The sequence below is a fragment of the Schistocerca serialis genome, chromosome 1 (genome assembly GCF_023864345.2).
Source record: "Schistocerca serialis cubense isolate TAMUIC-IGC-003099 chromosome 1, iqSchSeri2.2, whole genome shotgun sequence".
In the NCBI taxonomy this organism is placed as follows: Eukaryota; Metazoa; Arthropoda; class Insecta; order Orthoptera; family Acrididae; genus Schistocerca; species Schistocerca serialis.
Window position 1 is genome coordinate 784,904,695 of NC_064638.1, and position 23,552 is coordinate 784,928,246.

Sequence of the window (23,552 nt, forward strand, 5' to 3'; positions counted from 1 at the left end):
TCAACTTTTACGTTACCTGCACTGCAAATAGACCGAAATAATGCTCAGTGTATAGTGTTGATTAATACTTTCATAAAAGGCATTAAAAAGACGGCAAAGGAGAATTTTGAATTGCATACAAATCAGATCTGTAGGAGAGTATTGTAAGGCGTACACGGGAACTTCGTATATAAAATTAGTTACTGTTATTATTTTACAGTTGATAATTTACAAGTGCTGCGGTGATTTCATCCTAGAAACGGGGGAAACAGTAATTGTCTAACCATCTTGCACACGTTAAAAATTCTGCATTTTTAAAACTACACTGTCACTATAATGTTTCGATAGAAAAACAAACGTGGTTTACTTTCATCAAAAGGTTCTCTCTTATCGCACAGTTTGGCAGAAAACCAAGAGTAACGCATCATTTCACCAAATACTGGGGAGGACAGATGGTAACGTCCAGTGCAATATATTGAGATGCAGTGTTTTCGGGATGTGACATCTTTTTCTCTCTTGATGGGTCAATTTTACCTGCACAAAGAACTTATTGCTCGTATGCAGCTGCCGAGGACTGCTCGAAGATCAAAATGAAACTAACGCAATCCGACATCCCGTGTGCTTTAATTACAGCCCCTTCTCGCAACGTTATTCGCTGATGACGAGTAGGCGAGGACCCTTTGTGAGGACCGATCGTTGTCGGTACAAATGAAATGGCCCCTATCTCAAGCATCTCAAGCATTTTTCTTCATCAGTACTATGTCTTGTAATATTATGCGACCCTTTTTTTTTTTTAAGTATCTTTAATATTTACGTGCAAGCTGTCGAACAACTCTGTAGTGCATGCAGCTAGTGGCCCTATAGACACAAATTTAACGCTCATAAAAATAAACAGAAGTGCCGATGAATGTTTAACATTCCGTTGACAACGAGGTCATTGGTGACTGAGCACCCTCTAGGACTGGACTAGGATGCGGAAAGAAATCGCGCCAGTCTCCCCGAAACAAGACAGTAGCCTCTGGAGCTGTATTGGCAAGTACATTAAGGTGCTATACGATTTCCTTCCACGCATGTATTTATTCCAACTCACTGTTACGTTTTTCCGCATTTACTTCCTCCTTGACTGAATTATTATGCCCCACAATGCGTCATTCCATTATTGGTGCACCGTGCCGCAAAACTCAGTCGCCGGCCGAAGTGGCCGTGCGGTTAAAGGCGCTGCAGTCTGGAACCGCAAGACCGCTACGGTCGCAGGTTCGAATCCTGCCTCGGGCATGGATGTTTGTGATGTCCTTAGGTTAGTTAGGTTTAACTAGTTCTAAGTTCTAGGGGACTAATGACCTCAGCAGTTGAGTCCCATAGTGCTCAGAGCCATTTGAACCATTTGAAAACTCAGTCAATAATGCAGTCGCTGAGTGGATCGCCTATACATCGCCCATACGCTTGTCCTGCATAATGGAATCATACGTGCACTAAACCGTGTTACGTACTTGGGATAAGCAGGTAAACAGATCGATTGCTGTTCGACACGAACAACAACAATAAGGAGTAAAGGTCTGGAGCAACCTAAAATGGATTGACTATTTAAAATTTGTTATAGGAAAAGTAGATGACAGACTGGACGAACCTTAAGGGCATGGAATTCCTCCACGGAAGAAAGGGGCTTAAAAGAACACTTTACAGGCCGATTCTTGAGTACTGTTAATTAGTCTGGGGCCCTTATAAGATCGAACTGATTGAGAAGATCCAGCAAAGAGTAGCACGCTTCGTGACGGGATAATTTAGCAAGCGCGGGATCTTAACGAAGCAATTTACCATCAAAATCCCGAGAGGGTATGTTCCAAGAAGAATCTTAACAACATTATATTTCCTCCCAAAAACTTTTCGCGAAATGACCACGACGATCAAATCAAACTAGTTAAGAGCTGGCACAGAAGCTAACCAACAGTCGTTTTACGAACCGTTCGCGAATGGTACGGGAAAATGGCGTGGAACTGGACTGAGGGAGGGAGCCGTGCGGAGGCATGTGGACGATTTTATCGTCTCCCAGTAGCCGAACATAACCATTTCCAATCAATGATCGGCTCAGTTGGACCAGAGGACACGGTCCATTCCATGTAAACATGGCCCTTACCATTTTGGAACCACTATCAGCTTGCACAGTGCCTTGTTGACAACTTGGGTCCATGGCTTCATGGGGTCTGCGCCACGCACTATGCCTACCATCAGCTCTTACGAAATGAAATGGCACTCATCCGAACATGCAACGGTTTTTCAGTCGTCTGTATAAGATCCAACTGTTATGGTCAGAAGCCCAAGAGAGGAGGATATGTAGGTGATGTCGTGCTGTTAGCAAAGGCACTCTCGTCGGTCGTCTGCTGCCATAACCAAATAACGCCAAATTTCGCGCATTGTCACAACGGATGTGTTTGTCGTACGTCCCACATGCATTTCTGCGGTTATTTCATGCAATTTTGTTTGTCTCTTAGCAGTGACAACTCTACGTAAACGCCGCTGCTCTCGGTCGTTAAGTGAAGACCGTCGGCCACTGCGTTATCCGTGGTGAGAGGTAATGCCTGAAATTTGGTATTCTCCGCACACCACTGACACTGTGGATCTCGGAATACTGAATTTCCTGATCGTTCCCGAAATGAAATCTCCCATGCGTCTAGCTCCAACTACCTACCACTCCTAGTTCAAAGTCGGTTAATTCCCATCGTGCGGCCATAGTAACCTCGAAAACCTCTCTACATGAATCACCTGAGTACAAATGACAGCTCCGCCAATACGCTACCCTTTTATACCTTGTCTTGTGTACGCGAAACTATCACCATCTGTATACGTGCACGTCGTTATCTCATGACTTTCACCGAGCGAGGTGGCGCAGTGGTTAGCACGCTGGACTCGCATTCGGGAGGACGACGGTTCAATCCCGCGTCCGGCCATCCCGATTTAGGTTTTCCGTGATTTCCCTAAATTGCTCCAGGCAAATGCCGGGATGGTTCCTTTGAAAGGGCACGGCCGACTTCCTTCCCCATCCTTCCCTAAGCCGATGAGACCGATGACCTCGCTGTTTGGTCTGTTCCCCCAAACAACCCAACTCATGACTTTCGTCACCTCGGTGTGGAATAGAACATGAAAATGATCTTTCAAAAAGATTTCATAAGCTACTAGTCTTTACTGACGGCTCCGTAAGTCATTTGAGTAGGCTATATGAGGTCGCCTAATCGCCGGTCGCTGAAGCTCTCACTGCACACACTCAGATCCAGCGACAGCAATTGCCGTCCGCGATGCGGCGGGCCCGCACGTGCTAAACGCGGGCCACGCTCCACAGCGCGGCTCGCACGTAACCGGTTCCTAGTTATCAGCCGGTGCCTTACCCAACCTGTTGCCAATGCTCTCGCCTGGTCCGCTCCCATACTGGCCTGTTTCCGCCACCGTTTTAGCTTAAGGCGATGGCATTGAAAGATAACGGAGTGGTGCCGCCTTCTCAACAATGTAGATACTCGAAAACTACGTCATCATAGCAAATATTCGTAACCGAGTAGGTTTGTCTTCCGAATCATCTGTGGGTCCGGAGGTGAATGTATAATCCGATGCGAGAGGTACACAGTTCGCCGCAGTGATAACAGGTGGAGCAGATTCTGTCCGTCCACTTCCTCTTAGCAACGCAGTTTGCTGACTGTTTTCCCCAAAAAGTAGTGCCCCACAATGGACTAGTGATCACTAGAACGAACGGTACACGGTAGAGGCCTTCATTTGTTAACATTAATGTGACGTATCTTCGTGTTAGCTTTAATCACATCCTTAAATCGTTTCCTCTGGCCTTTCATACATCGTTTTGCCCACTGTTAACTCAGAGTAAAACATTTGTTGGGAACTCGATTATCGGGCATGTGGACTACATGCCGTCCCAATTGTACCTAGCGTCTTAAAGGCATCGCTTCTGTACTGGTTGCATATGCCTCTTCAAGGATGCTATCATACACTCCTGGAAATTGAAATAAGAACACCGTGAATTCATTGTCCCAGGAAGGGGAAACTTTATTGACACATTCCTGGGGTCAGATACATCACATGATCACACTGACAGAACCACAGGCACATAGACACAGGCAACAGAGCATGCACAATGTCGGCACTAGTACAGTGTATATCCACCTTTCGCAGCAATGCAGGCTGCTATTCTCCCATGGAGACGATCGTAGAGATGCTGGATGTAGTCCTGTGGAATGGCTTGCCATGCCATTTCCACCTGGCGCCTCAGTTGGACCAGCGTTCGTGCTGGACGTGCAGACCGCGTGAGACGACGCTTCATCCAGTCCCAAACATGCTCAATGGGGGACAGATCCGGAGATCTTGCTGGGCAGGGTAGTTGACTTACACCTCCTAGAGCACGTTGGGTGGCACGGGATACATGCGGACGTGCATTGTCCTGTTGGAACAGCAAGTTCCCTGGCCGGTCTAGGAATGGTAGAACGATGGGCTCGATGACGGTTTGGATGTACTGTGCACTATTCAGTGTCCCCTCGACGATCACCAGTGGTGTACGGCCAGTGTAGGAGATCGCTCCCCACACCATGATGCCGGGTGTTGGCCCTGTGTGCCTCGGTCGTATGCAGTCCTGATTGTGGCGCTCAATTGCACGGCGCCAAACACGCATACGACCATCATTGGCACCAAGGCAGATGCAACTCTCATCGCTGAAGACGACACGTCTCCATTCGTCCCTCCATTCACGCCTGTCGCGACACCACTGGAGGCGGGCTGCACGATGTTGGGGCGTGAGCGGAAGACGGCCTAACGGTGTGCGGGACCGTAGCCCAGCTTCATGGAGACGGTTGCAAATGGTCCTCGCCGATACCCCAGGAGCAACAGTGTCCCTAATTTGCTGGGAAGTGGCGGTGCAGCCCCCTACGGCACCGCGTAGGATCCTACGGTCTTGGCGTGCATCCGTGCGTCGCAGCAGTCCGGTCCCAGGTCGACGGGCACGTGCACCTTCCGCCGACCACTGGCGACAACATCGATGTACTGTGGAGACCTCACGCCCCACGTGTTGAGCAATTCGGCGGTACGTCCACTCGGCCTCCCGCATGCCCACTATATGCCCTCGCTCAAAGTCCGTCAACTGCACATACGGTTCACGTCCACGCTGTCGCGGCATGCTACCAATGTTAAAGACTGCGATGGAGCTCCGTATGCCACGGCAAACTGGCTGACACTGACGGCGGCGGTGCACAAATGCTGCGCAGCTAGCGCCATTCGACGGCCAACACCGTGGTTCCTGGTGTGTCCGCTGTGCCGCTGTGCACAAATGCTGCGCAGCTAGCGCCATTCGACGGCCAACACCGTGGTTCCTGGTGTGTCCGCAGTGTCCGGAGCAAGTATGGTGGGTCTGACACACCGGTGTCATGTTTTCTTTTTTCCATTTCCTGGAGTGTATGTGCGTCTGCCTCGCCACGTTATATGCAGAATCCTCCTCAGGCATCGCTGACCATGTTGTTTCAGCTTTTTAAGGTGCCGTCTGTAACACGTCCACGATTCAGATCCATAAAGCAGGATGGGAATTACTACTGAATTGTATATGAGGATCTTTGTTGCAGCATTGAGATCGTTGTTGTCACATACCAGAGATCTTCGTCGGGCGAAGGATGCTCCATAATGGTTAATTCTGTTTGGAATTTGCGAATCTGTATTTGGACCGTATCGGAGGATGCTGCCAAGGTAAGGGAGGTTATGAACTACTTTGAAGGCTCACTTCGTCTATGGTGATACTGGTATTTCTTTGTTCTTCTCGCAGTGCTTGTTGGTGAAGGATTTGTGTTCTACTAGTACTCATTTTGCGACCTCTTTTTTATCCTGTGGACAAAGCATTCACGATTAACACCTGTTTTTCAACCTGAGCTGCAACTGCATCATCATCATCATCATCATCATCATCATCATACTATAACTCACCTAATGCTGCAGAAAATGTTAGGAATTTTTGCCTTTAGACGACTCAGATTAAACAGTTTCTCACCCATCCTGTTAGTTAACTGTATTCTTGCAAGATCAACTTTGACTAACTGAATGACAGCGGAACATTCCAGGAAAATGACTGACAATCACACACCCTTGCTTAACACCGGTATAGAAATGGAATGGCTCACCAACCGAGACGTTATCGACGACAGCTGCTGACGCATCTGTGTAATGCAATTTCAAGATGAACATTAATTTCTGTGGAAAACTACGCAGAAGTAAAATCTTTCCTAAAAATCCACAGTTTACTGAGTCAAATGCCTTAGTGAAATCAATAACGGCAATGTAAAAGTGTCCATTTTGTTCCCTGCATTTTTTTTTAAGGCTGACGAGCTTTGAACATCACATGTGTTCCCTCTAGAGAGACTGAAGCCACATTGGCTCTCAGGTAGTAATTCCTCCACTAATGGCACAGAACGACTTGCAAAGATAGGAACGATAATGCGCCGTAGTTATTGCGATCTCCTTTCTTTTAAATACGGGAACCATCAGACCTCTTCTGAAACCGGGAGGTATATCTTCAGTGTCCCATATTTTTAACAGCCAGTTCGTGTGTGTGTCTTATGAGTTCCTCACCACCTTCTTTAAGAGCTTCCGCTGGTATACTACCAGGATCAGTGGCTTTGTAATGCTTTGCTTCATTGACAACACACTTAACTTCATCAAATGCTGATGGGGAGCTAAATTCTTCCTTGTTGGGTGTTTGTTCTATTATTTCGTACACTTGTTAATCAATAGATGATTCTGATTCAGAAGGTCTTCAAACTATTCCTCTCACCTAGTCATGATGGAGCACTGAACTTTTAGAAGTGTCTTGTTGTCACTGGATCAAAGAGGATTTCTACGAAATGTGGTTGGACCATAGATTGTTTTTGTGGCTTGGAAGAACTGTCTCTTATCTTTGTCTGCGAGATATTGTAATTCTTTAGTTCTTGTTATCCACCACGCGTTCTTCAGCGCAAGGGTAGTTCTTTGTTTTTGCTTTGATAGGACGAAAGACTTCTACTTTCTTTTATGAGATCCACGCTTCAATTTTATTATTTTCATCAAAACTTTTCTTATGTTTCCTGGTCTTATATAATGTTTCTAAGTACGCATCCAGAATAGTGCTCTTCAAGTTCGGCCATTGTTGTGTTACAGTATGATGACATTCCTTAGACAGGGACTGATGAAGCTGTTTCCTGTACTGTGAGGCATATTCTGACATAATCAAACTTCTCATTATCAGATGTGTGTCTACAGTTCTTTTGTTTTCTCCTATGGGCAGGAAGTGACATACGCATGACGTATCTAGTAAGTCACTGATTTTTCCCCTCTGCTTCTGTCATCGCTTTCGTGATGAAAACATCATTTTCTTGTGGGCAATTACACAGTCAACGAGATGCTACTGCTTCGATCTAGGGTGTTGCAATGATGATTTGAAGCGATACTTTTGACGTCTTTATCGTCTCTAGCGCTAGAATCACATAGTAAGATTATTTGTCGTAGCAACTAATGTTTGAAAGGATGTCATCCACATCTGAATACAACGTTTCTTTGATATACTCATCAGAATCTGGAGTGGGATGCTGGTTCTCATTCAGTCGAAGTCTTAATGCAGTGAGGCGTTCATTATGCCCAGATGAAGGCTCTGACATATTCCTAAGAATGTCTTTGTTGATAGGAAAAGCCGACTCCGCATATTCGATGCTCAGTGGCAGCTTTCCCCTTCCAAATGAAGTTGTATCCTGCACCTAATGCATTCAGTTGACCTTCATCAACGAAGTGGGTTTCCTGGAGTGCTGTTACTTAATGTTATATCTTCTCTGCTTTCAATACCTGTTCTCCTTTCGGGTCTCTCATTTACCGGTCATCAGTGACTTTTCTTACATTCCAAGACGGAAAATATAATTTATAATTTGTTCGGCTGCACTGATGTGATACCACTGGAGGCGAATATAAAATCGGCGGGGCACCTTTTCTAGCCGCTTTCATATATGAGATAAACAGAGTGGACCCTAAATAAGACTGCTCAGTCGTAGATGCAGCAGCCGAATTGCTCTACAGCCACAATCTCACGCAAAAAATGGTTCAAATGGCTGTAAGCACTATGGGACTCAACATCTGAGGTCATCAGTCCCCTAGACCTTAGGACTACTTAAGCCTAACGAACCTAAGGACATCACATACATCCCTGCCCGAGGCAGGATTCGAACCTGCGACCGTAACGGTCGCGCGGTTCCAGACTGAAGCGCCTAGAACCGCTCGGCCACACCGGCCGGCAATCTCAACCAATACGACAGATCACACACCTAATATCTAAGAGTCAAGAGGCTTCCAGACATAATAATCCTGGCCCCGTCGTTATTTCTTGACTGTCGCAGGATTTTGGAAGATAGTCGGAATGTTCTTGGAAACTGCTGAGCATCACTTCTTTTGGGATGAGAGTGCTGCTGCATCTCAACAAACACACATTCTTGGTCATCTAGGAACTACGTTCAACAACAAGCAGATGGAAGACAATTGAAAGTTTTCTAGTCACTGCAACCTTATCCGACAATTCAGGCAAGATAAGACTCATCGTCCTAGAGCCTGATCCGCCTCTGGAGACTTTCTATGCCATTAACCACAGGTGGTTAATTCGCCTTTAGGAGAAATTTCTCGCACCAAGGGCAAGCTGTGTGTGTGTGTGTGTGTGTGTGTGTGTGAGAGAGAGAGAGAGAGAGAGAGAGAGAAAGAGAGAGAGAAAGAGAATATTATACTGAGCTTACTGTTTTAAGTATTAAGATTACAATGACATAAGACCACTCCAGGAAACCTGCCTTGCTGATGAAGGTTAATTGAATGCACTATGGGCAGGATAAGACTTCTTTTGGAAGGGGAAAGCTGCCACTGAGCACCGACCCCGAAGACTATTAAGGAGGCTGCAGTGCCTAGCTACCATTTCCTACGCACCAGTCACATTCAGAAGCGATACACTCTCGCCATAACACGGAGCTAAAAAAGTAAATCAATAAACAGTACTGGAGAAAAACTTACTGAAAAGACCTGCTCTCCGGTTCCTCCCTCCTGCACGAGTTAGAAGCGTGTTACAATGTCACTTTTAAGTTGCTGCTCCTCGTTATAAAGTAAAGAATAAGGACAAGGGTGAACCGAGAAGTTTGTCTTGACACAGACATATAGATTGCCAGTTTCATTTACTTGTCTTCCCCCATTCGACACGGAGATCGCGGCGTAGAAGGGGTAGGGGGGGGGGGGGGAAGAGAACACAAGGCGTCGACATGTCGCTGTACCGAAGAGTTAGTCTGAGACAAGAGAATATTAGGCTTCTCAGGTTTGGAGTAGACCTTTCCCTTCAAACAGCACCCTGAAGACTTCCCTTTTCAGTGATGTGTTAAATGTGTGTCCTACACGTGATCATCCTTCGCATTTGACACTGATATCAAACGACGCCGCGCTGATCAGCCGAGTGTGGAATGGGCGCTAAACATCCGTATGCATTCTTCGATATGAATCGTTGGGATAGCGGGGAATAATGAAAGACATGTCGCCTTTTATGCTGGCCATGGCTCACTGTAAGAGATAGCACACTAACGGTTTTCACATGTGAAGCACGAATGTTACAACTTACACTAGTAACACAGACAGCCTTTACTGCAGGCAGAATACAGATCGCTAGAACGGAAGTGTCGAGAGGGGAATTTCTACTCCTGTACAGGAAAAAATTATCAAGAAAAATACGCATTACATAGCGTTGAACATTACAAGATACTAACGTGTGAGACAAGGGGTTTATCTAGCGATGCAGTTGCGGAACAGGACAAGAGCAGAGTGAGTGGTCTTTCAAGAGGACCTAAAAGATAAGTTGGAAACCAATAATTTTAAATAGTGAAAGGCAGTAACGTTGACACTGCATAGGGGAACTAGCCAAATGGTTTGTAAACACAAGTTTTTTCCGTATTGCATAAACGAAATAGTATATGTTCTGGATTCGAATGGGATAATTTTGATGTGAAATAAGTGGAATTTACGACTGGATGATCTCAAACGCTAAGCTATTTGCTTTAAAATGCTATACATTTTGTGTAATGTGACTGGCACTTTAAAAAACATCGTTTTCCCTTACTATAAAGAATTCTTCGAAGCTACATTAAAAATTTCAAATTTTTTATTTTACTGGTTTATTTACCGACACCACAAGAAAGAATCCAGTCAAATCAGCTCACTATGTATTATAGAAATAGCTTTCTTACGCAAGTAATTCAATGTGCTCGCGAAGGAGATGGAGGGGGGAGGGAGAGAGAGAGAGACAGGAGAGGAGAGAGAGAGAGAGAGAGAGAGAGAGAGAGAGAGAGAGAGAGAGAGAGAAGGAAGGAGGAAGAAGAAAAGACAACTGCAGCTCCTGCGCGTTTATTGGCATGTAGTACTCAGCTATATGCTTGCACAGGGTGGTTATAATTAAACTTTCGCTGCTTGAGAGGGGCCCCATGAAAAATGATTGCCGCGCGGGATTAGCCGAGCGGTCTAGGGCGCTGCTGTCATGGACTGTGCGGCTGGTCCCGGCGGAGGTTCGAGTCCTCTCTCGGGCATGGGTATGTGTGTGTGTTTGTCCTTAGGATAATTTAGGTTAAGTAGTGTGTAGGCTTAGGGACTGATGACCTTAGCATTTAAGTCCCATAAGATTTCACACACATTTGAACATTTTTTGAAAAACGATTGTTCGTACGACAACGAAACTTTGTGGAAATATTTGTAACGACACGAGGAAGAGAAATAACGAATAAAACACTGAACGAAATGCATTTTAGTTTTCACATGAGAGGGTAACATTTGTTAATTGCGTACCATGCTAGTTCGAGGTTACAAATGTCGTTCAGTGTGACGACCATCTGGACCCATGACACCTTGGATTCGCATTGAGAATTGCTCTACTGTGTCCGGAACATCTCTAGTGAGATGTTGGCTACCTCCCTCGCTGTGCTCCATCTCAACCTCCACAATTAGTCTAGCATTCTCAGCCATGGCAATAGTAACTTCAACAATCTGCGGCGCAAGTGGCCGTCGGCCTCTTCAAAGAGCAATTCCCAAATCGCCTGTTAATTCTAACTTCCCACAAATCACGAACCGCAACCGCAGTGCGGAAAGAGAACCTCTCCGTATTGTTTTAATGCGTCCATATTCGCGAAGAGCAGCAGGGCTACTGCTATTGTTGTGACGAAACAGCTTTACTGCTCAACTTGTCCAGACCAATGTTGACAGCCCGTAAGTGTTAAGCATACTGATACATGTGTTTCAACCCTCTGTCGTTGTACCAATAGCGGTGCCTACCGGCAAGTCATGACACCAGCACTCCTAACAACGCAAATCTTGCAGCACACAGTCTGAACATCATTCCTACTGTGTTGGATACCCATCAACGCTGGCGCATGTAGCGAAAGTTTACTTATAATCACCGTGTTTATGAACTAAATACTGCTGTGTTTTCAAAACAGCAGCTTAAGACGCAACTCAGAGGGCTCTATGATTATCAGACACATAAGGACTCTTAAAATATTAATTGTATAGCATATAAAAACTCACAACAGACTAAATAATAAATGTCCAAAGCTTCTGGGAAATATTTGTAATAAGTCTTTTCCCACAAAAGGTGTTTTTTCGAGCTTTACCCCCCAGTGCACGCACATTAACTGAAGCAGCGACGAGGCAGATGCCGATGGCCTGCCCGCTGAGGCGACGACAGCCAGCGCCGGTCGGCAGGCGCAGCGATTCAGACCGGCTAGACCTTGACACAATTTCGAGAATTATCGAGAGTGAAACTGGATCGAGGTGGAAGGGTGGCGCGCGATCTTCAGTATTCCACAGCTCAACTGCTGGGATGCTGCATAACAACCTGCAGCGTGACTACACTTGCAGCCATCATAGTTACGTTGTTGTTGTTATCGATGCACATCTTCCATGCACATCTTCCATGCACATCCAGCTGTAGAGAGAGTAAACTGGTACATAAAATAACAATACGGCAATACCTGCCTGTTTTCTTCGCGTATCTATACTCAACAATTTAGTTTGATGTAATTTGTTACACAGTATGGCTACCATTGTCCCAGCCTCGTTGCCACGTAAGGCGAACATAGCGATACAAGGCTTATGATACGGTGCAGTTTGTAAGTGCACAAAATTTTTCTTCGTTATTATTGGCTATATGTTTTTATCTATTGACATATTTGCGCATTAAAAAAATAAGAAGGACTACGTACTGTACTATTTTCAATGACTTAATTTTTAATTGCAATCATTTCACTAACATACGTACAATATTTGCTAACAGTGAATCTTCCAAGTCTACAAATGGTGTTTTTCAGGGGTGACGCGGCTTACAGAGGCATCTATTTGGTCATACCGAAGAATGGGACTGAAGACAGCCGTCATGAAACGTGATGTAACATCTACTTCGCTGCAGCTATACGAATGACAAATACCGTCTTATGCAACAATGGAGGTCCACTACAGACTCAAGATAGACAGACAAGCCGGTCCGGATACTAAAACTGTGTTTTTAATGTATATACTAAACGATTTTTCCGAACAAAATCAATACACTGATCAGAAACTGGAACATAGTCTCAAAATAATCTAAATAGTGTTTTCAGGATTGCGTCACTTTTTCTCAGTCGACAAACTGTTTCTGAGAGAAATGCTGGACCCGGGAACCTTTCCTAAAGCAATGTGCATAATGCGTATCTGTGTAGACGGTAGTGTGTCTTTAGGTCTAAACGCAAACCAAGAAGGCAGCTATCGAAGTAAATTTTGATTCGACAACATTACGTCATACGACATGGTGCTTACTAACTGATGCCTACAGGAGAAAATATAAAGTTTGAAGACGAACCTGAACCGTGGAGTGAAATGTCAACATAAGGAAAAGTGTTGCCAGAAGAGACAGTCGTGTTAAGTTCAGGAAAAATTATATGATCCATAGGATATCGAGGTCTAAAGCAATGAAAAAGTGACCTATAAAAATACCAGCCAGCCAGCAATACATAATGGCTACCCATCACCAGAATGAAGAGGAGAAGGAACGATAATTGCTCCATATTTACCTCACCGTGACGTAGACTGGGATGGTAATCGACATTAACTTTCGGTACAAGGTTTTTTTCTGTTCTGTGAACCTTTAAACGTGTCAATATTATAAGAGACTTCTTTTAGTGAGTATACGGCGAAGTAGCTCGCTGCTGAGCATCAGATCCTTGTTAAGCATGGATTAGGGAGAAAAGCAACCTCTCCGACAGAAGATCTAAGTCATTTCGGCACACTAACTCCAGCTCTTCTACCCTGCGTCACAGAATTGTTTGCAGGCATCTATTCAGTAAGGAAATTCTTCATTACGTGATATTTGCAGTGCCACAAGCAAGATGTAGAATAGTAGCTACTGATGTCGTTACATTTGAAAATGTCATAATTCCAAGGAATTATTCAAGTCTTGCTATGTTCAACGTAGCCGCCGCCAAGTGAGGGTGTTAGACCTGTCCATAACTGCAGCGCCTCGACCGCTCGGCTAATCCCGCGCGGCCAGGTGGCAGAGTACTGGACGCATCATCGGGCACATACACCACTGATCAAAAGTATCCAGACGTCTGTAAGTAGACATTAATATGGTATGTGTCTACCCTTCGCCTTTATGGTGGCTTGAGCTCTACTGGGGACGAGATGCCTGAATGTCGGAGGAGGAATGGAAGGCCATTCTTCCTCAAGAGCCGAAACCAGAGAACGTAATGATGTTGGACGCTGGGGTCTACGACGAATTCGAAATTCTACCTCATCCCAAAGTGTTCCATTGGCTTCATGTCAGAACACTGGGCAGGCCAGTCCATTTCAGGAATGTTATGATCCACAAAGCATTACCTGAAGATGCTGCTTCGACAGGGTGCATTGCCATTCTAACATAAACAATCAATCTCCGAACTGTTCTTCTACTGTATGCAGTACCCAAGTCCGTAAAACGCATCCGTATCATACCGCAACTACCGTTTCCTTAAGCACTATAAGGAGACCACATACTTACCATCAAAAACATCACCGTATCGTAACACCACCTCCATGGTACTTCAGTGTTGGCACTTCGATCGAATTGCCACATGGCTTAGCGTGGTTCATCACTCCATAGCACTCGGTTTTCAGTAATCCACTGTCCAGTAACGTCACTCTTTACACCACCTCGTGCTGCTTAACACTGACTACGGAAATGTGCGGCTCACGAGGAGCTACTCGACCATTGTACCCCTTTCTTTTTAACTCGTTGCGCACACTTATTGTGCTAGCACAATGCAAATCACGTGTGATTCATCCCCTTTATTTCATGTGATTTCTTACAGCCACCCTCCGCAACGCTCGATGGTCCCTGTTGATCAGTACACGAGGTGGCCCTGGTACTGATTTAGTTCTAGTTGTTTCTCCGCTTTTCCACTTCAAAATCACATCTACAGTCCACTTGGGCAGTTATAGAAGGGTTGAAAGGTCCCTGGTGGATTTGATACTCCAATGACTACTCGACTTTCAAAGTCAATGAGGTCTCCTGATCGACCCATACTGCCTTCACTGCTTGCCTACTAACAACACTCTCGTGACGTCTAATGGTTAATTCAGCGTTAGGCAGGGTTGCCCAGATACTTCTGATCAGTTAGTGTACTTTACTTGCTCGTACTCAGATTAAAAAAAAAAGTTTTACAACCGAAGCTATGCTTCATTCTTGTACTAGCGACGGCTCTCATTGACATTGTATTACCATTTCTTCTTCAAAATTATGCTGGTCAAGAGGAGAACAGGATCTACATTGTCCTAAAAAAACGAAGTGTTCTTCGACATATAGGTTAATGGAAGTAAAAACATGAACATGAAGAATGGTCTGGAAACAACAATGTTTTACTAGGTATGGTCCAGCTGGAGCTGGTATATACGTTGTACCCGTTGCCTCCCTCCAACCTTTTGAACTGACTTATCGAGCCAGTAATAGGGCCTACAGTTTAACCACAGCGTAACTTGGCAGACGTACATAAACATTATTTGTAATACACCTAAATTTCCGAATCCTTCACGGGAACGAAAAGCTCTTTATTTTAAATGGGAGGAACAGACGAACTACACGCGACATATGCGTGAAAAGCAACGCAATTCCCCGTAGCGGCCGAAAAGCTAGTGACACCAATTTCAGTCCTCGCATTCAATGCCAGTTCGCTTCACGTAGATTTTGCAACGTATTTATACCCACGTAATTGTAGCGTGCTCTCGTATCTCGAGGTGTCGCGCAGATAAAGCAAGATACAACCAAAATTGCTTCGTCGCTCTCTGCCGAGCAGATAACAATTATAAATACAGATAAAATGGAACGCGTGCGGAGCGATATGGACGCGACTGTACGCGCTGGCTCGCGAACTGTTCCACTTTCACTGTGGCGCGCTTGTACCCTGCCCAGCAAGATACGGCCAGTAGAAATACTGCTACACGCGTCGTAAACACGTCGCCGTTCTCGCTCCAAAGACGGACGATCCCTTGGCGACGATCATTCTACCACAGACAACCAGGCGCGTCGCGGCCTAGGCTATTGCGCCGTATCGATTCGCAGACACAAACCAGAATGGAGGTCAAGTAATGCTAGCTCGTTATGAAACAGGTATGGGATTCAGGACGTGACGACCAACCCATTCAAATTTCAGGGTATTGAGCTGTGGTTTTCAAGTCGCCATCAAAGACAAAAACCCCTGTTCCATTGTCTACTTCCTTGCGACACTGTCGTCAACGCATTCGAGCTCCACTTCTATATCATAAAGGCCTCTCAAAATTAATATCAGAGGGAAGCATGTTTTCACCTAGATAAGACCGTATATGTTTACTATTTTTCGTCATGTCTTTTGTAAGCACTAAGGAGTTTCTGTTATGCAATACTGTGGTCCCGACATACCTCACCTTTTCCCTGGTCTCGCCTACGCACCTACTAATAAAAATTATGTTAGCGTAGGTATGGAAAAACTTATCACATGTTATTTGTGTTAATTCAGGTAGAAAATTGGTATCTTCTACAAAGAAGTCAACCAATGTATGACCATTGCATATTCTTCGAAGACGAAGAAGAAAAAGAAAAATAAGAAGAAGACAAGCTGAATACAACAGGTACAGCGACATTCCGGAATTAGTCTCTACTGTTGTGCAGAATATTTTGTCATCAGTTCACTTGTCAATCAAAATGTAGAATGGGGAACAGTTTTATATATATATATATATATATATATATATATATATATATATATATATATATATATATATATATATATATAAAACGTCTAGTATGTAGTTAATTTCGACGCTGAGTGGACTGTCTGTTAAGCAACAAGACAACCCGAGCAATTATTGATTTGACAATCGTTACTCATAGTTCTTTTATAAATAAAAATTTTGAGTCCTGAAAGCATGTCCTGAGCAGACACGTGACTCAGATGAGGAGGGACCGGCTTCAACGTGAACTATCGAAACTGTGGAAAAGGTGAATTTGATAGCCCGGAAGGGGAACTGCTCCCCAGAAGGTGCCCGTACCTAGAACACAACACCACCGAGTTCGGTATACACGAGGTATACGCAACAAATATCCAACTATCAGCACAAAACTTTACTATTCGCTAGCGTTAATTACTTCACACTTGAGGTCTAAGGAGCACCCGAAGCTTCAGAGATCATAATAATCGTATTCCTATAAACCTCAATATGGTTAAAATGGCTCTGAGCACTATGGGGCTTAACTTCTGAGGTCATCAGTCCCCTAGAACTTAGAACTACTTAAACCAAACTAACTTAAGGACATCACACACACCCATGCCCGAGGCAGGATTCGAAACTGCGACCGTAGCGGTAGCAAGGGGTCCAGACTGCAGCGCCAGAACCGCTCGGCCACCTCGGCCGGCTAAACTTCAGTATATTTACAAGTGAACTGTTAAACCATCTAATCTTTCGCGCGAAGTTACAAATCAACATATGCACCCCTGATCGCATCAGCGGCGTTTATTGATTTGTGTGTGTGTGTGGTTTTTTAATTTTTTTTATTATTGTGTCACAGCGAAATACTGCAAGTGACTGGCCACTCGGTTTGATGCGCATAGCGCAAGGCGTGTAAACAGCCGCAGTGATTAGCACACTGGACTCGCATTTGAGAGGACGGCAATTGAAACCCGCGTCCAGCCGTTCGGACTTAGGTTTTTCGTGATTTACCTAAATCGCTTCAGGCAAATGCCGGGATGGTTTCTTTGACAGGACACTGCCGATTTCCTTCCCCATCCTTTGCTAATTCAAGCTTGCGCTCCGTCTCTAATGACCTCGTCATCGACAGGACGTTGAACACTAATCTGCTCCTCCTTCTCTAATTTGACGTGATCCCATTTCATCTCGTAGACGCACCGTGTTTATAGATCGTAAAGGCATTGATGTATCTTTCAAGCAATATGATGGCTGGATCTTCTGAAGCTAAAGTGCCATGTGCAAGTGGCAGAAATGCTTTGTTCAAGACTTATTGCATTTAATGCAGTATAATCCTAACTTCATTGATGAGTTCTGTCTGCATAAACAGAGCTAGTCATTTCGTTTGAACAACTGAAGGACATGCTCTCGCTCTTAGGTTACTCATAAGACCATTTTCTTAACGGTTTGTATACGTTCTCCAAGCATGAATCAAGCTGTATAGTGTAACTTGAAGCACCTTAAAGACACTGCTGCTCATACTTTGCTTTAAACAACGCTCACTCAAGGACAACAGAAAGTTAAGACAAAACAAGTGGTGCAGTATTTAATGGGGAGCTCGCTAACAGTAAACACTGCCGCGTCCGCATCCACCACATCGCGAAACACACACATGTGGTGGCACGTGGCAAAAGCAGCAACAAGACGAACGCAGTACCTATTTGCGCCGTCTCAGTTTACACGCCGTCCTCACGTGGCTTGCTGTCTGCTGGACTATCAAAACAACTATTCCCAAACACCTAGCACAGCAGCTGCCGCGTGGAATGAAGCAAGTTCCACTTCTGGCAACAGTCAAGGAATGTCTGTGTGTCAACTAAAAACATATGCGATGTCTCCGCATACCCATCACTTTTCGGACCTTCACGATGTTTCAAGGACGCTTCGTACTGCCGTCCTCACGAACGATCGTTGAGCACTACTGATGCCCACAACGCAGCATTGTTACGCAAATTCAACGGATTCTTTACTTGTTACACCAGCACTGTCTGCCCGTACAGGTAGGTAGTAATGAAAGATGCAGCACACTGGGCAAGAACGTATCCCAGACGCTTGTAGTCCTGGCTCTGGGCCAATCTTCACATCGTAACATGCAACTCACCAACGACTGCCCGTTTCCTATAGCTCACTTGTGTTTCTAGTGCTCGGCTACTGTTAAAAAAAGTAAAGACGAACCATCTTTCGTAAAGTGTAAGATGAACGACCAAGCATACGGCAAAATCATAAATGAGACGCAAGTCACCCATGCAATATGAAGATTTGATATCTATGAAACGCCTTTTGAGTTTTTCTCGGCCTGTGGTACGTACAATAATGGTACGTAGTCACGATAGCTTAATGGTTGTACCCTGCGACCATCAATTCATTTCAGAGTCAATCTTGCACTGTGCAACCGAGTGTGCTCTGCTTCGAAATTTCAGGGCATATTAAAACTTCGTGGCGGAAGTGTGTCTTTATGCGACATAACATTTTAGCAGGCTGATCTTTAAAACAAATTAAGAGGAAACGCGGTGCCGAAAGATATCTTCGAGAAAACTGCTGCGCGGACGCATTCTAGACTTGTCACAATGAAAAAAATACTGCATCAGGCGAGTTATTGACTGGAGAGTCGTTTGAATTTCGTGCGATCTCTAAACTTGTGGCTTCAGGTGTTTGTCTATGCAACAGGAAAATCAGAACTTCATCGGTTAACTGAAGGAATTTGTTTCTGGCAATTAACGTGACTTCCATCTTTGGCAATGCTTCCTTCGGATATGTGAAAGCACAGAGTTGTGCAGTTGTTCGGATTCTGAGTTAAACGTAACTTATTCCCCTACAAATGGCTGAGACGCGATTCTCAGGTGGGGGATTGACAAACCATCCCATCTCCAACACGACCGTATCTAGTAAAAACCCGTGTTTTAAAAAATAGCTTTACTTCTTGGTTAAGAACCAGCTGTCACGGTCAAACTATCTAAACACGGGGCTCGTTAGAAGTAATTTAATATCCACAATGAATCTTTCGCTCTGCAGCGGAGCGTGCGTTGCTTTGAAACTTCCTGGCAGACTGCTCGCGGAAGCATGCTACCGTATTCGAGGCTCGATCCGGCACATAATTTTAAGCTAGTTTAATATGCTATGACATTCCACGCGTCCAGACAGAAATACCACTGTATATAACCCCCCCCCCCCCCTCCCCCAACTTCCTTAACTTTGTTTCCTCTACGTGTTACCACATTTGAAATTTTTTAAAGATAACTGCGAATAAACAGATAGCTCTCCCAAAATTTTCGGCTGTCATATACGAGCAGTATCACTAATAAGTTATATGATCAGCACAGACTACACAGCGGCCGGATGCCTTGATTTGAATTTCTAGTTGACTAATATTCTACACACCCACATTTCGAAGGCTTCTACACACTGCTCTTCGTGTCTTTGTAGCGTCTATGTTCTGGCACCATACAAGGCTGCATTCCACACCTAACATTTCCGCGACATTTGTCTTAGCTTATTATTCGGGAGCCTACAGTAGATTTCACTTTTTCCTACAAAAGTTTACACTGAGAACGTAAGCACGTTATTTACGAAATGCATGAGAAGAGGAGAGGGCACTCACCTTCTAGCTTCATGCCGACTTCGAGGCACTTCTGGAAGCGGCAGTAGGGGCAGCGTTTCCGCTGAGTCTTGTCGATGTGACAGCTGCGGTCCGCGACGCACGTGTACACTTTCTTGTTCTGGACGGTGCGCTTGAAGAAGCCCTTGCAGCTCTCGCAGGTGAGCAGGCCGTAGTGGTAACCGGACACCTTGTCGCCGCAGACGGGGCACAGCTCCTCGATGACGTCCTTGGTGTCGGGCAGCTCGGCGACCACGGAGCCGGCCGCGCCGGCCACCGCCGCCCCCGCGGCCGCGCCGCCGCCCACCGCCGCGCCGGACGCGCCGCCGTAGCCGCCGCCCACATCCATGCCGGCTACGGCGACGCCGCCGCCTGCCAGCGAGAACAGATAGGACGCGTCCATGTTACTGAAGCAATGGCCCTGCTGTTGCTGGTGCTGCTGAGCCAGCGGCTGCTGCTGCTGCTGTTGTTGTTGGTAGCCGCCGCCGTAGCTGGCAGAGCCGCCCCCGGCCGTGCTCCCCATGGGCGGCGGCGAACAGTACAGCGGAGGCGGCATGCTACTGCTGCCGGGCGCCGTCGACGCCACGCTCGTCGTCACTATCGCGCCCGAGTGGTGCGGGCTACCACTGGCGCTGCCCGTCGGACTTAAATTAAACGGCGACATGTTCATGTAGACCATAGCGGCAGAATGGTGCTCCATGTCCAATAGCATATTACACAAAGTTGTATATTCGCTTGCCTCTTTCTACACGGTGCGTATTGGTTACGTTACTAGGCTCCTGGCCGGGATGTCTTTATAGTACAACAATACTACACAGTGCACTGTGTATATCTTAATACGCGTTGCAAAATGTCTGGCAGTGTCAATGAGATCTGAGGGACAGTTAAGTTAAATTCGAGTTCTGGTTGTGTTCGAACCTATCACAGTCACTACACTAGTTGTAGAGGAAACCCCACCCCTCTAATTAGGGGAGGGACGCAAGGCGCCAATATAACAATGGCCAGCACAATCGTATTTTGAGCGCACTTCACGGTGCTCTTTCTCATAAGAGATATTTTTAAGTCCGGAGTCCGATAGTGACTCATTCATGCAGTTACACAAAACTGTGGCACAACCTTGAGGTTTCACTGTATTCAACTCCTCAGTCAAAACTGTGGATCAGTATCACAGTCACATACAACACGAAGTACGTAGTATTCACGCATTTCCACTACGTGTCGAATTTCCAATTCCATTAATGAAATAAATTTTAAAAAAAATAGTAGGTCAATTCGCTCAGTCACACGAGTTCACAGTATCACACACGCGCAAAGCGACGGTAACCACGGCGAAGTAATAATCCAACAGGCAGGTGGACAGCGTCACGATGGCGAGGCTGAACGATGCAACACAGTAGTGGTGCCACCAACACTTGTCCACGCTCGAGACTAACTGACAGCACGGCGCCGCCGGCCGAGCCAAACCCCCTAGCCCGCCCCTCCAAGCGCGCCTATCCCCTCCGCGAGCTCCCCTCCCGCCGGTGATACAATGGATAATGATTAGGAACCTATGTAATAAGTGAAAGTGAGTGGCTGACCCACTTTCTACAGAACCAGGTCTATGTTACACACATGCAGCAGCAGGCGGCAAGCGAGAGTGGTCCAGGGGAAGGGGCGGCGGCAGCCGAGAGTCGTGGAGGGGGGAAAGTGGAAGGGGCGCCTGGTAGGGGGGGTAGCCGCCGTGGTGGGGGCCCTGTCCCACTGACCTACTTGCTTCGTGTCGGCTACCAGCAAACTTCGACCCGCGAATGCCGCAAAAATTGCAGTTTCCAGCTGGGCCCGTTTTCACTTTCGATAGCTCCGAATGAAACCGAAAGTTAAGCTGCAGGATGAAGCGCAATGATTATGAGGAGCGCTTAGCGCCGACATTCCATTACAGTTTCTTTGTGCTGTTGCATCGGTAATTAGAGAGCTTTTCGGCGCCCCAGCGTGTACCCTTGACATCTTGACGCACTTCTGTACCTCAGATACTAAATTTGCACATACATTTAAAGAAGTGTAATTTCTGAATGCAAGATTATCTCAAAAGTGACGAACCAAACAATGACATGAAGAAACAATACATACTTGACTTTAACGAAAACTTGACTTCACCCAAGGGAAAAAAAAAACAACTTCTGTGTACCTGCACCATCTGAGATGAATCCACCTGCTGAAATCTACTGAAGTGATACCAATCACTTCAATCAAAATAGTTTGCAAATGTGAATAAATGGAAATAGTGCAAACTAAATAGCATTTATAGATGTGACTGTGATGGTTAATACCACGCTAACAGTAGAAACAGTGGACACTACAGTGGAAGTTGCTCGTATAAAGTCAGCAGAAAATAAAGACAACAGTAACGTTAACTGATTTGTTTGAACCTGTTTTTCTTCAAGCTCTCAAGTGACTTACGGAACATCAGTAACTACACAGAAATAAGTAGGAGAAACTTGCAATTCTACGAGTTCTCGAAATCTTGAACATCAGCGTTGAAACAGTATAGCTTAAATGATACTAGCATTATGGAGCATGGGCCATTGCCGAATCAAGTTTATATTATTAATCAGTTACGGCTCGAGAATGAAGTAAGATCAACAAAGAATTCAGTTTTCTGAGTTGAGAGTTTACCGCAGCATATTTTGCGAGCCGGCCAGTGTGCCACCAATCTCGCATTAACAGCGGCAAGTAGGCTAGCTCAAAAACTGTGTAACCAAGGTGTGCTTGTGGTACGTGTGTAATGGAAATGCTGAGCCGCAACGCGGCTAAAGGCCTCTTTCTTCAGTGGCTAAATATTGCTTCTATAAGTCATTAGCGTATTTTAATTGTAACGGCTTGCGCTCTGCAGGAGTGTGAATGGCTGAAGGTAATGACAAATACAGCTACAGCACTCCTATAAATCATAAGCTGTTTAAAACATCACACAAGACAACGTAACTTCGTCCGTCCCTGATCATATAACAGACCTTTTGATTACAATACTACACTAATCAATTTTCAAAATGTTATGGAAACAAAATTACCTAAATTTTGTGAAGTTTGTGTCACTGAATTCGAAACTAAAGCTAAAACTCGCATATTAGCTCATGTTTTCAAACTGTTACTATTACCAGAACCTGTAGTTACTTTCATCTTATATTTCGACTTATAACAATCGGCAGCATTCCTGAGCAAGTTACAATTCTCACAGCACTGTCATTCCATAAGGGGTACATGCTCTACACGTGGTCATCGCGCCAACAATAACATTGTGGTCAGGTATGGGACTTCGGTGCACATGAACTGTTGTAATAAAAGTGGACATGGCTTTCACAAGAATTTTATTGTGATGTACTTTCACAGCTGGTTATCTACTACAAAAAGGCAACAATGTCTCGAATTTATTAATTAATCATATAACTTCTGCTATATTTGCGGTGAAGTGACATTATCTTCGATGAAGTTTTCAATTGCGCCTTCTGAGGAATTGAATATTTTCAAAAAAAAAATTTATTTGTAATGAAAAACAACGAAGGACCATCTGTGCGTCACAAGGCTGCTCGTGACAATTTGTAGACGCTAATGGTCAAAGGCGATGAAAAATGGGTTTACCACTTAGAACCGGAAACAAAACTGCAATTCACGGAGTGGCGCCACACCACCTCTCCTCCTTACTCGATAAAGTTATGATTACGGT

At 45.2% G+C, this 23,552-nt stretch overlaps 1 protein-coding gene across 1 annotated transcript in view; it reads right to left on the bottom strand.

The window, feature by feature from the left end:
- LOC126483646 (nuclear hormone receptor FTZ-F1) overlaps positions 1-21,300 on the bottom strand; it is a 226,512-nt gene extending 205,212 nt beyond the window's left edge. Inside the window, exon 1 of the mRNA XM_050106707.1 lies at positions 19,859-21,300. Coding sequence (XP_049962664.1) covers positions 19,859-20,567 — 709 coding nt within the window. The 5' untranslated portion in view covers positions 20,568-21,300. The remainder of the gene's footprint in view (positions 1-19,858) is intronic.
- Between the last annotated feature and the right edge of the window lie 2,252 nt (positions 21,301-23,552).